The 14,050-nt window shown below is 43.9% G+C and overlaps 1 protein-coding gene across 3 annotated transcripts in view; it reads right to left on the bottom strand.

Annotated features, from left to right (window-relative positions):
- Positions 1–14,050, bottom strand: part of LOC137378753 (rifampicin phosphotransferase-like) — a 200,945-nt gene that overhangs the window by 60,300 nt on the left and 126,595 nt on the right. For all 3 annotated transcript variants that reach the window (XM_068049132.1, XM_068049133.1, XM_068049131.1), the window contains exons 20-22: positions 9,115–9,221; positions 7,976–8,048; positions 6,302–6,397 (exon numbers count right to left, since the gene is read on the bottom strand). In XM_068049132.1, the coding sequence (XP_067905233.1) occupies positions 6,302–6,397; positions 7,976–8,048; positions 9,115–9,221 (276 nt within the window). The remainder of the gene's footprint in view (positions 1–6,301; positions 6,398–7,975; positions 8,049–9,114; positions 9,222–14,050) is intronic.

The raw sequence follows: 14,050 nt of genomic DNA on the forward strand, positions 1-14,050 counted from the left end.
AGAAGCATCAGCGACATGAGGAAAAACCTTTTTTGTGCCGCGTGTGGTTTGGATCTGGAATGCAATGCCTGAGAGGGTGGTGGAGTCAGATTCAATTGAGGCCTTAAAAAGAGAATTAGATAATTACATGAAGAGCAAAAATTTGCACAGCTATGGGGAAACGGTGAGGAAGTACAACGAGGTGAGTTGCTCTTGCAGAGAGCTGGCACAGTCATGACAGGCCAAATGGATTCCTTCTGTGCTGTAACCATTCTATGATTCTATGACCCATTTTATTTTGATACCAGGTCCATGGTCTCTGCTGAGGGTTCACTTTCTGTTTCCTGTTGGACGTCATCCTCAAATATTTTATTTGCAGATCCATCAATGATTGCCCGAGTATTGAACAAAAAATCTTTCTAGCTTTCTAAAATGTTTTATCTACTTTATGTCTGCTGGAGAATTGAGTACTTGCCCCAATTTAAACAAAATGTTTCCCGTTCTGTGCTGCCTTTCCCTTAATAAGAGTTTAGTTTAAAGATACAGCACTGAAACAGGCCCTTTGGCCCACCGAGTCTGTGCCGACCATCAACCACCCATTTATACTAATCCTACACTAATTCCATATTCCTACCACATCCCCACCTGTCCCTATATTTCCCTACCACCTACCTATACTAGGGGTAATTGCTAATGGCCAATTTACCTATCAGCCTGCAAGTGTTTGGCATATGGGAGGAAACCGGAGCACCCGGAGAAAACCCACACAGACACAGGGAGAACTTGCAAACTCCACACAGGCAGTACCCAGAATTGAACCCAGATCGCTGGAGCTGTGAGGCTGCGGTGCTAACCACTGCACCACTGTGCCACCCATACTTGTGAGGTTTTTTTCTAGCTTATGGCCAATGAAGTTCAGCCTCCACCAAATTCCATGTGAGGAGCCCAGTGGCTGAAATGAAAAGAAATAAAATACAATCAACGCATATTTATCCTTCTGAAAATACGTTGAAATAGGGAAATGTGATGCTAGAAGCATAGAACCTAGTGAAAAAACAAAACGTGTGCAATTCTACAGTTACTGGGATTTTATATCATGTTGGAGTAAGAGATCATGGACTTGATTTTCAACATGGCACCGAAACATAAGACTGGTGTTGCAGATCTCTACCTCGCTATAGTAACTGCCAGGTTTTCGTTTCCATAGAAATCAATGAATGCAACAATCAAGCAGTTACTATAATGGACAGCCAATCAACAATGTCAGCTAAATGCCCAGGGAGCAAATTGAAAATCTACCCCCAAGTGTCACTTTTCCTAGGATGACAAAAATAGTTGGCGAGGGCTTAGTAAATGGTTATCCCAGAACCATTCAAACTTGGCTAAAGTGGTATAGCAATGTGACAGGTGCCTGAGTAATAAAACTATTGTTACGTTATAATGGAATGGTCTGCCATGTCAATTTATTAGTAAATCAATTTTGAGCATTGCTGAAAATAGAAACATTTTTGTTGAAGCTTTTCGTCTTGCATCATCAGGACAATTTGGAAGATTACCAATGAAAGGGAAGGCAATAAATTTATACTGTATGAGAAGAGAGTGCTGATTTGTTGGCAAGTGGACTCTGATTCGTCGAGGCATTTTCCTGAATTCATTGACAAAAATTCTCCTACTTGGCTTTTTTCCCCAAGTGGTGATGTTCCCCATTGTCCTTCATTCATCTTTCTACAGTAAAGGATCTTGTACTGCAGTTGGAGCAGTCTGCTCATGTCACACCATTTAAATAGCTGGCATGCAGTCCATGAAATTCAGGCCAACTCATTACAGGTTTTGTTTACAGCTCTGTTTTAATATTACATCAAGCTAAGATGGTGTCACTCTCTTCTGACCTATGATTTCTAACAGGTGGTCTGTCAAAGTATGAATAATGAAGCACATTATCTGGGACACAAGGGTAGAAATTATAATTGGTGCCTTTATTATTGTGTTAGCATTGTTAAAAATGTATTTTTTTTTAAATGCAAAGTATTTTCAATAGAATAGATATGGCTGGGTAGACGATGTGTTGCAGCTGCAGTATGTGGGAGCTGGTAGACACCAGTGTGATCCAAGGTGACCACATCTGCAGCAAGTGTTGGCTGCTTGAGGACCTTCGACTTAGAGTTGATGAGCTGGAGTCTGAGCTGCGGACACTGCGACACATCAGGGAGGGGGAGAGTTACCTGGACACTGTGTTTCAGGAGACAGTCACACCCCTTAGATTAATTACATCCAATTTGGACCGTGGACTGGGCAGGAGGGTGTGACTGCGAGTGAGGCAGGTATGGGGATCCAGAATTTAGCTTTGGAGGAGCCTCAGCCACTGCCCTTATCCAACAGGTCCGAGGTTCTTGGTCCCAATGTGAACGAGGGCACAGACTGCAGGGAGGATGAGCAAACTGACCACTGCACCATGGTTCAGAGCGCCATTCAAGTGGGGGGAGAAAAAGAAATGTAGTTGTAATAGGGGATAGCATAGTTAGGGGAATAGATACTGTTCTCTGCAGCAAAGATAGAGAGTCCCACAGGCTGTGTTGCCTACCTGGTGCCAAGGTTAAGGATATCTCTTCTGGGCTGGAGAGGAACTTGGAGTGGGAGGGAAAGGATCCAGTTGTCACGGTCCACGTAGGTACCAACGACATAGGTAGGACTAGGAAAGAGGTTCTGCTGAGTAGTGACTATGAACAGCTCGGGGCTAAATTAAAAAGTAGAACCACAAAGGTAATAATCTCCGGATTACTACCTGAGCCACGTGCAAATTGGCATAGGGTAAATAAGATTAGAGAGGTAATGCGTGGCTCAAAGATTGGTGTGGGAGAAATGGGTCTGATTCATGGGACACTGGCACCAGTACTGGGGAAAGAGAGAGCTGTTCCGTTGGGATGGGCTTCACTTGAACCATGCTGGGATCAGTGTCCTGGCGAATCATCTAACTAGGGTTGTAGATAAGGCTTTAAACCAAATAGTGGGGGGGAGGCGGGGGGAGGGTTCAATTGAAAGGAAGTTTAAAAAGTCGATAAATAACGAGACAGCAGAGGTGCAGGGTAGTGAAGGGGCATACATCAATCAGGGTGTGATAGGAAGGGACACAGAATACAAGCATTAGAACCAGAGTAGGTAAAAATGGTAAAAAGTCAAAGCTTAAGGCTTGTTATCTGATAGATGAGCTGATGGCACAGATAGAAACAAATGAATATGATTTGATAGCTGTCACAGAGACGTGGTTGCAGGATGACTAGGACTGGAAACTCAATGTTCAAGGATATACAATGTTCTGGAAGAATAGGCAGAAAGGAAAAGGAGGTGGGGTAGCTTTTTTATTAAAGGATGGGATCAGTGCAGTTGTGAGTAATGATATAGGTGTAATAGATCGTGACGTAGAATCAGTTTGGGTAGAAATAAGGAATAGCAAGGGAAAGAAATCACGGGTGGGAATGGTCTATAGGCCCCCGAGGAGTTGCCTCTCTGTAGGACAAAATATTAATCAGGAAATAATGGAGATGTGTAAGAAGGGCATTGCAATTATCATGGGTGATTTTAATCTGCATATTGACTGGACAAATCAAATTGGCAAGGGTAGCATGGAAGACGAACTTGTCGAGTGGAGTGCATCAGGGATTGTTTCTTAGAAATATACATTGCAGAACCTACCAGGGAACAGGCTATTTTAGATTTGGTAATGTGTAATGAGGTAGGATTAATAAGAGATCTCATAGTTAAAGATCCTCTAGGGGGAAGCGATCTTAACATGGTAGAATTTCAAATTCAGTTTGAGGGTGAGCAACTCAGGTCTCAAACCAGTGTCTTCAACTTAAACGAGGGCGATTACAGAGGTATGAAGAAAGAGTTGTCTAAAGCGGGCTGGGAAAATAAACTATAGGGAAAATCAGTAGGGGAGCAGTGGCAGACTTTTAAGCAGATATTTCATAACACTCAGCAAACATTTATTCCGGTCAGAAGGAAGGACCCGTTGAGAACAATGAACCACCCGTGGATAACAAAGGAAGTTAAGGAGAGCATCAAATCAAAAACAAAGGCATACAAATCGGCAAAAGCTAGTGGTGGGTCGGAGGATTTTTTAGAAACCAGCAGCGGATGATTAAAAAATGAATAAAGAAGGGGAGAATTGATTATGAGAGTAAATTGGCAAGAAATATAAAAACAAACAGGAAGAGCTTCTACGGGTATATAAGGAAGACAGTAGCTGAAGTAAGTGAGGGACCCTTAGAGGTTGAAACTGGGTAATTAATAACAGGGAACAGAGAAATGGCAGATAATTTAAACCAATGTTTTGCATCGGTCTTCATGGTGGAGGACACTATAAACATCCCGACAATAATAGATGAGCAAGGTGAATAAATGGGGGAGAGGAACTTGTAACAATCTCTATCATGAGGGAAAAGGTGCTGGACAAACTGATGGGACGAAAGGCAGACAAGTCGCCAGGATCAGATGGCCTGCATCCAACGGTATTAAAAGAAGTAGCGGCAGAGATAGTGGAGGCATTGGTCATAATATGCCAAAACTCAGTCGATTCCAGTGGCGTACCAGTGGATTGGAAAACCATTAATGTGACACCCCTATTCAAGAAAGGAGGGAAACAGAAAGCAGGAAAATATAGACCAGTTAGCTTAACATCTGTCATTGGGAAAATGCTAGAGTCCATTATTAAGGAAGAAAGAGCAGGACATTTAGAAAAACATAATGCAATCAAACAGAGTCAACATGGTTTTATGAAAGGGAAATCATGTTTGACAAATTTGTTAGAGTTCTTTCAGGATATAACAAGCAGAGTGGATAACGGGGAACCGGTAGATGTAGTGTATTTGGATTTTCAGAAGGCGTTCGATAAGGTGCCACATAAAACATTACTGCACAAAATAAGAGGTCAGGCTATTGGGGGTAATGTGTTGACATGCATTGAAGATTGGCTAATACACAAAAGGCAGAGAGTCGGGATCAATGGGTCTTTTTCAGGTTGGAAAGCCATAACTAGTGGGGTGCCACAAGGATCGGTCCTAGGGCCTCAACTATTCACTATCTATATCAATGACCTGGAGGAAGGGACAGAGTGTAGTGTATCCAAATTTGCAGATGATATAAAAATAGCTGGGAGAGCATGTTGTGATGAGGACACAAAGAATCTGCAAAGGGATATAGATAGGTTAAGTGAGTGGGCAAAAATTTAGCAGATGGAGTTCAATGTGGAAAGTGTGAGGTCATCCACTTTGGTAGGAAGAATAAAAAGGCAGATTATTATTTAGATTGAGAAAGACTACAAAATACTGCAGTACAGAAAGGCAAATGGAATTTTGGCCTTTATTGCTGGGGGGTTAGAGTTTAAAAATAGGGAAGTCTTGTTACAACTGTACAGGGTGTTGGTGAGGCCATACCTGGAGTACTGCATACAGTTTTGGTCCCTGTATTTAAGGAAGGATATACTAGCATTGGAGGCAGTTCAGAAAAGGTTCACTAGGCTGATTCCTGTGATGAAGGGGTTGTCTTATCAAGAACAACTAAACAGGTTAGGCCTTTATTCATTGGAGTTTAGAAGAATAAGAGGTGGTCTGATTGAAACATATAAGATTCTAAGGGGGCTTGACAGGGTAGATGTTGAGAATATGTTTCCACTAGTGGGGGAATCTCAAACTAGGCGACATAGTTACAGAATAAGGGGGAACACATTTAAAACTTGAGATGCGAAAGAATTTCTTCTCTCAGAGGGTGGTGAATCTCTGGAATTCTCTACTTCAGAGAGTTGTGGAGACTAGATCACTAAATGTATTTAAGGAAGAGGTTGATAGATTTTTGAAATCTCAGGGAGTCGAGGGTTATGCGGAGCAGGCCGGAAAGAGGAGATGAGACCTGGAACAGATCAGCCATGATCTTATTGAATGGCGGGGCAGGCTTGAGGGGCTGAGTGACCTACTCCTGCTCCTATTTCTTATGTTCTTATTTTGGGCTTGGATTTCCCAGAGAGACCAGAGGGAGAGAAGGGAGTGGCTCTGGAATAGAATGGAACTTCTGCTGTCCCCATTCCCTCAACCCTGCCCCACCAGTTGGCACAAAACATCACTAAGGTGCCACATGGTATTAAGAAAAGTGTTCACTGCAAATTCTGGCCTTCTCCACTGTCAGTGCATTGCAAAACTGTGCTCCTTGCTTCAAGACATTTTGAGTCTAAATACATGTATTCATGCTCCATTAGCCTGTTAACTCTGTCACAATAAATTTATGCACAGTAGAGATATGGAGGAAATGCTTGTACCTTAAAAACACTTACCATTAGATTCAAAAACAAATGGGAACAGCAGATGCCCAGGTACTTGTAGTTATAGGGTGAAAAACAAGGGTTTCCTCCAGCTTTCATTGACAATTCCTAGTTAAATGACATTGATGAAACATGTAAACATTATTCAATTACAAGCAAAATAAATGCCTCTAAATATCTGCATGAACCCCTTGTGGCACTGCTGCCAGGTCCTTGGAGCCTGACTCCTTGCATTGGTCTCCCTGGTCACCTGCTCCCATTCCCTTCGGAGGGTAGTCCTTGAGGGCCTCCCAACCGCCCCCCCCCCCCCCCCCCCCACATGGAAACATGGCCACCCTGCTCCTGTTCACTTCCATGACTAAGGCCTCTTGGGCCATATCCATGAACCTAGGAGCCCTCATCCCTGGTACTCTATTTGTGTACCTCCCACCTGAAGCCAGTGTCAGTCCAGGCCACCAGCAGTAGCTCTTTTCCACTGAGTGCAGTTCCCCTTTAAGTGGGACAGACTGCCTTTAAGCGGAGCAGGCTGGCTCCACTACATGCTATCAGCGCAAGCTGCTCAGACTCCTGCTGGGTTTTCAGGCAGACAGCTGTGCTGGTCCTGCTTGGACCAACGTTACAATCAGGTAAATGAGGTTGCAGCACCAAGTTTGTGTGCTGCCTGCCTCAACAGCAACAGGCATGGGGAGGTCGCAAACCATGAAAATGGGCCATAATGAATTTTTAGCTCAAGTTGTTGTTCCTTTTATTGAAGGCAGCAACCCTTTGGACATCTGCTCTCATTGTTATAGCCAACAGGACACTTTTGTGCAACATTATTATTCTACTATTCTTTGTTCCTCATGACATGCAGCTCATCAGCTTGCGGCCTATTCAACAGTGGCCATTGAAGCCAGTCAATTTTAAAGTTAAAAAAAACTCTGACTAGCAGTGGTACTCAAGGTTGCACAAAAAAACTCATGTTCTTTTTGGAAACCCTGATGGTCTTTTGGTGGAACTGCCAAGCTCCCTCAGTTATCACTGTGCTAAGGTTTTGCTGTGAATTCCTTCAAACTGAACAATATCTGTGTCACTATCCTCCTTTAAGTCAACTATTCCCACTCCTTAAAAAGAGGAATGGAAAATTCAAAGGTTGGAAATAGTACTTAATCAGGAAACAACTTTTAGTGGCCAGCTGTGACTAAACTGCTGCAGATTCATCATTCATGGCTCCGCATTATAGGTGAAGATAATATGCTTATTCTTGTTGGAGAGACGCCATGAGAAATGCTAACCCAGGTTATACAGCAGTGTTCAACTGAAGATGAAGTTCAAACAAAGAAAAGAAATATGTCTGAACCACAGAGCCCTCTAAGACAGAAAGTCATCCAGAGTCATATTCCTGATGATCACTAAGAAATTCAAGACTGGAATGTGATCAAAACTAATTTCAAAAGTTATGATTTCAGAAGATTTCTAGAGGGGATAATTAAAATGGCCTATTATGGGCTGATTCCAGGGCAATGATTACTGTATACTATTAAGAGGCTCACCCACCCCTCATAATGATGCTACACTTATAAAGGTGATGGTCAAGTCAGTTCCTGAGTCAGTCTGAATACCTTCTCTGACACAGTGGTGGGAGTGTAGTATTATAACAATGAAATGAAATCCCTTACCAAATGCAACTATCTCACTCTAACTCACCTGTAATGCATATTCAATGGCTCTCACAAAGGTGCTTGATGTTAGAGGTGTAACAGCTCCAGGCATCATTTCACTGCAATATCCAATATAGAACTCAATATGTTGCTTTAAAAGCAACAGTCTATAACGGTTTCACTAGAGTTACTGAGTTTGACCATGGAAGAGATGCTTTCCTGTATAAGACAGCATAATAACAGGAAACAACTGGAGACACCTTAAACGTAGGGAATATATCTCACGGGCATGAGCACAGTGGCTGCAGCTCGCACACAGAAAGACTTTCAAATATGTATAATTTAGCATATAAAAACAGAAAATGCTGGAAATATTCAGCATGTCAGGCAGTGTCTGCAGCAAGTGAAACAGAGTTAACGTTTCAGGTTAATGACCTTTCATCGGTTCTGCAATTTTGGCGGGTTTCTTGTCCCCATTGTGCTTGGCACACATTTCATGCGGCAGTCCATTGTTAATGGGAAGCTCCCTCCTGAAACAGGGGAAGATATTTAAATTTTAATGTCAATGACGCGGAAGTGATGTCAAATTTCCTTTCTGCAGCATTGTCCTAGGATTGCGTTGGATTGACACCTGAGAGAATTGCCCAGAGAAGGCAGGTGTTAGATGCAGCCAATGGTCCCTTCAGTTCAGGGGATGTGGAAAGGGATGACTCGCAACTTCTTCGTATCTCCAGAAGGGTAATGTTTCCAATTTTTATGGGCTATCAGGAAGGACTACCAGGACTAGAGGCCATCTGGCTGCAGTTTTTGACACCAAGTAGAGGCCCTAAACCTGACAGGCCTCTGGGACTTCCATCAATGCACTACTTCCCTCCTCCAATCTGCAGCCATGAATTCAGCCCGGTTGAGATATGTTCAAATCCAGTGAGTCTTTGTGCATCAGTGCTATTGCTTGTACACACTTAAGCATAGAAACCCTGTAGCATGGTTTGCAAGACAATTAAAAGGAAAAGGCTGAATAGTTTGCATGTTAAATATTTAATGGTGCATCTTGTGGTATCTCTTCTGCAAATCCTGGAATGATTATCTTTCCGTCAAAACTTGTTAAGTAAAGCAATTCACAATTGGGGTAGATAAACACATTGACAATTTTACTGGGAAGAAAACTGGAAGTAAACTATATACCCAATGTTTGAGGTTGTCATCCATTCGTAGTCTGTGGACAAGGCGGAGTCAAACTCATGCATCAGCTCAAATTCGGACTCAGTGTAAAATGTTGTTATTGGCCTGGCCTGAAAGATTAAAGATCATAACCACAAATAAGTAGCATAATGGAATTGGCTATTTGAACTGTGCTGAACTTTTTTTCCTGTTGTATCAGCCTGTATCTAGCATAACTCTACTCTGAGACTTTTATAATACGTTCCTTTCCAAAACCTAATATCCCTGCAGTTTAAATTGCGTGTCAGGGCAGTTTGTCCGTTCAATTGTGGGAGCGTCCCATCGTAAAGTGAATGAAAATTAAAGTTAGTTTTAAAATAATAATAAAGGATGAACGGTATTTTTTTTTTGGATATATTATTTTGTATTTCACAGATGCCGATAGGTTGCCCATGTTTCACTCTTGTAGTATACGTATGATAGTGTAATGGTTCTGTTACTGGATGAATAATCCAGAGAACGTGGGGAAGAATTTTTCCATGGGCATCAGGAACCCTACGAGTGGACTATTTGCGGGTCCCAAGCTCGCGCTTCTCGGTAGTGCGTCACCACGGATGTTTACAGGAGACGGCCTAGTAGTTGGCTGCCTCAGCGTTTGCCATCCAATTAAGGATAGTGGGCAGAACAGGGACATGGGAGGGCCTAAAGGAATGGCCGCCAGCAGCCTCACTGAGAGAGAGGTGAGCGCTGCTGAGGAAGAGGGAGACCTAGGGGCCACCTCAAAATGGAGGAGCTCACAAAAGGGTCCAGAGGGAGTAATATTAAAAACAGGCCCTGAACTGTGAGGGTCCTCAGGGTGGAGCAGTGGGGCCCATGCAGCGCCAGCAAACTTGCATCACTCAGAAAATAGCCCTTAGTTGAGGCCTTAATTACCTTGATTGTCTACCCATCTCTCTCGAGTGGGCTGCCGATTAGGGGCAGCCCCCCACCAGGAAATTGGCCTGGCAGTGGGACCATGTTAAGGAGCCATCTCGACAGCATTTTCCACTACTTTCCCGGCCCTGCCGCCTTCAAACAGGGCCAGGAAAGCTGAGTTCAAATCTCAAACCAGGAGTTTGACAATTTGAATCTGGAAATAAAAATATCTCTAAAAGTGATTATGAAGCTGTCAGAGTGCTGTAATGCACTTTAGGGAAGGAAACTTGCTGCCCTACCCATTCTGGTCGATATGGTGCTGTATCTCTAAACTAAAAACCTAAACTTTTAACGACCACACCCTCTGAAGAGGCGAGCAACTATTCAATTTATCAGACTGAGGCCAACTAGGGAAGAGCAATAAATGATGGCCTTCCAGCGACATCCAAATTCCAAGAACGAATAAAGAGCAATATGAGCTATCTAATCCCTTAATATATTACTGCTCTGCAACATGATGCAACCTTTCCATTATCAGTTCTACGGTCAGAGTTCCATGCAAATATGTTCCATTTCATGGTAGTTAATCACTTTCAGAACGAAATTACTGAATCCCACGGAGCTATTGTTTGGCCACCAGAGTGGAAATTCCCATTGTGAAATTTTATAAATACACATGTTTAAAAAATTGTTTGTTGCAGCTTTTAATAGGATAGCTTTGCACCCAGTCCTCAGTGCTATTCAGTCCTCGGTGCTATTCACTGATTGAAATTCAAATATTGTTTTAAACAAAATTAGAAATTTTAACACTAGAAATCCAAGGGCTGAATTTTCCAGAAGCGCCTGAAGTCCCGCCGCCAGGACCGGAAACGGGGTGGGGGGGGGTGGGGGTGAGTGGGTGCCATTGCCACTCGGGCAGGGGCAAGCTAAATTCTGCAATTCGTCACAGCTGGCCAATTAACTGCAGGGCAGTGTGAGGTCATGTTGCTAGAATATTTAAATTTAGCACCAGCATTCTATCAATTCAATCCATCCACAAAGGCAGCACACATTGAAGCCCTGAAGCACAAGGCAACACGAGGAATGGGTGAAGGACATTCTAGAGTGGCCCTATCATTTACTGATGCTTCCTTGCAGGTTCTCCTCCAGGCTGTTCGGCAAGGATGGAGATCCTCTTCCTCCAGGACGGGAGGAAGAGACTGGCCTGGCAGATGAAGCAAGCCTAAATGAAAATTGCAGAGGAGATCAGTAGCCATCGGGTCATCCCGCAAACCTGGCTTCAGTGCCATAAGAGGGTTTCTGTCTTACGTGATCCGCTAAGGTGAGTGCCCTACACATTGCTTTCCCTACAGCTTTAAGAACATAAGAAATAGGAGCAGGAGAAGGCCATTCAGCCCTTCGAGCCTGCTCCACCATTCAATGAGATCATGGCTGATCTTCTACTTCAAGACCATTTTTCTGCACTGTACCCCTATGTCGTTTGATGTTTTTAATATGTAAAAATTTACTGATCTCAGTCTTGAACATACTCAATGACTGAGCCTCCACAGCCCTCTGGGGTAGAGAATTCCAAAGATTCACCACCCTCTGAGTGAAGAAATGTCTCCTCACATCAGTCCTAAATGACCTACCTCTTAGTTTGAGACTGTGTTCCCTGGCTCTAAACTCCCAGCCAGGGGAAACATCCTTCCTGCATCAATCCTGTCAAGCCCTGTAAGAATTTTGTATGTTTGAATGGGATCACCTCTCATTCCTCTGAACTCCAGAGAATAAAGGCCCAGTCTATTTAATCTTTCCTCACAGGACAATCACTCCATACCAGGAATTAGTTTGAGGAATAAAAACAAGAAATGCTGGAACCACTCAGCAGGTCTGGCAGCATCTGTGAAAAGAGATGCTGCCAGACCTGCTGAGTGGTTCCAGCATTTCTTGTTTTTATTTCAGATTTCCAGCATCTGCAGTATTTTGCTTTTATATTAGTTTGAGGAACCTTTGTTTCACTTCCTCTATAGCAAGTATATTCTTCCTTAGTTAAGGAGACCAAAACTGTTGTGGTTCTCACCAAGGCTCTATATAAATGCAGCAAGACATCTTTAATCCTATACTGAAATCTCCTTGTAATAAAGACCAACATACCATTTGTCATCTTAATTGCTTGCTGTACCTGCATGTTAGTTTTCAGTGACTCATGAACAAGTTCCTTTGAAGTTCAACCCTTCCCAGCCTCTCACCATTTAAGAAATACTCTGTATTTCTGTTTTTCCTACCTCACATTTCTCCACATTGTATTCCATCTGCCAAATTTTTGCCCACTTGCTTAGTCTCTCCAAATCCCCTTGAAACGTCTTTGCATCCTCCTGACAACTCACTTTCACCTAAGCCTGAACGTGAGATTGGTAGAAAGGGCATGCCCATCCAATCACTGGCAATTGCCAGGCGGCAGCATTGTCTGTCAGAGGTATATCAGCCCATCTGTGGTGGGGAAGAGACGGTTGCTCACCTCTTTCTGGAATGTGTCTTTTGCAAAGCAGGTGTAGAAAGAGATGCAGTGGTTTTTGTCGAGGTTCATCCCAAGCAGCTCTGTAACACAGGAGTCTGTGCTCTACGGGCTGTTCCCCGGGACGCACACCGAGATAAACATCAACTGCTGCTGGAGGACTATCAATTCAGTGAAAGACGCTCTTTGGTCTGCTCGAAACTTGCTGGTCTTCCAGCGCAAAGAGTTGTCCACGACCGAATGTTGCAGACTGGCACATTCCAAGGTCCAGGACTACGTGCTGAGGGACGCACTTAAGCTTGCGGCAGCCGCAGCAAAGGCTCAATGGGGAAAGACCACTGTGTAAGGTCCCCCCAACAAGCTGAACTGAGGGGCTGGACCCATGGGAAACCCCTAGAACTGTATTGGAAAAATTTTATGTGCTGTAAAATGTAAAAATGTATCTGGCATGACAAATGAAATGGAAGGGTTGTGTGGCAAACTCATGATTGTATTGAAGGAAACTGATCACCTTTGCACTGTTTGTATTTTTTGACTTGGTGCTGTTTGAAACAGATTTTTATGAATAAAGTATATTTTGGAAATTTAAAAAAATCAGCCCATCTGTGAAGAGCCCCAGTCTGTCAGATGACTCCTGCTCTGCCGCTTCTGAGTGGCCGCATGCAGGAGGCATTTCTGTGGCACCATCATAGACAGGCCACCACCAGCATTGATGTTACGAAAGATGTCTTTAGCAGGCAACTAACAATGGACATATATCTGCTTGCAGAAGAAGACAGCACACACATGAAGGAAAGGGCCAAGGCAGGCAGTGATGTAGCTTTCCTGCATGCGGACCTGTCCTTAGCTGATGGTGAGATATCAGTGGAGCCCCAAGAGAGTGAATGGCCTAATGGATGGCCACAAGAAAGTCTCGAGTGAACATGTGGCATAGTGCTCATCAGTTTGCCGCTGGCTACATGGAGCTCTGTGCCAGAAGTGCTATGAAGGACGTGATAGATCCTCTAATCACTCTGCTCAGCGAGAGGCCAGGGCGATGCTGAGCTTCAGGCTGATGACATGCATCTGGAGTCATCAATAAGGCAGCAGATGCTGGGCCAGCAGTGTGAGGAGCGTGAACATCTAGTGGAGTTTCCAGAGGCTATACGCACCCAAGCGTGGATGATGGAGGAGTCCATCCAGGTCATGAGTATGACCATGTCTCTAGTGTGTTCACACTTGGCTTCCTCCATGGACAGAGTGGCGACCCTCTTGGAGAGCCACATCCAGCAGATTCACTCAATGGATTCCAGAGATGCCCACAGACCTGCATGCCCTCGCCACCTTGACTCCACCTCTGTGCAGCAATGGGAGGAGGGGGTGGCGCCAGGTGACCCCACTGCCAGGTCCATAGACTCCTCAAGTGGAAGGGCGAGTGTGTCCTGAAAAGGTAGAAGAGAGGCTGTCTGCAGCATCTGAGGGTTCCTCTCAGGGCGCTCCTGGTGTAGACAGTAGCTCCTCAGCCCCTCTGTGAGTGACACCAGCGTTTCACATAGCCGCAATGATAGA

This window comes from Heterodontus francisci, chromosome 17, assembly GCF_036365525.1.
Source record: "Heterodontus francisci isolate sHetFra1 chromosome 17, sHetFra1.hap1, whole genome shotgun sequence".
In the NCBI taxonomy this organism is placed as follows: Eukaryota; Metazoa; Chordata; class Chondrichthyes; order Heterodontiformes; family Heterodontidae; genus Heterodontus; species Heterodontus francisci.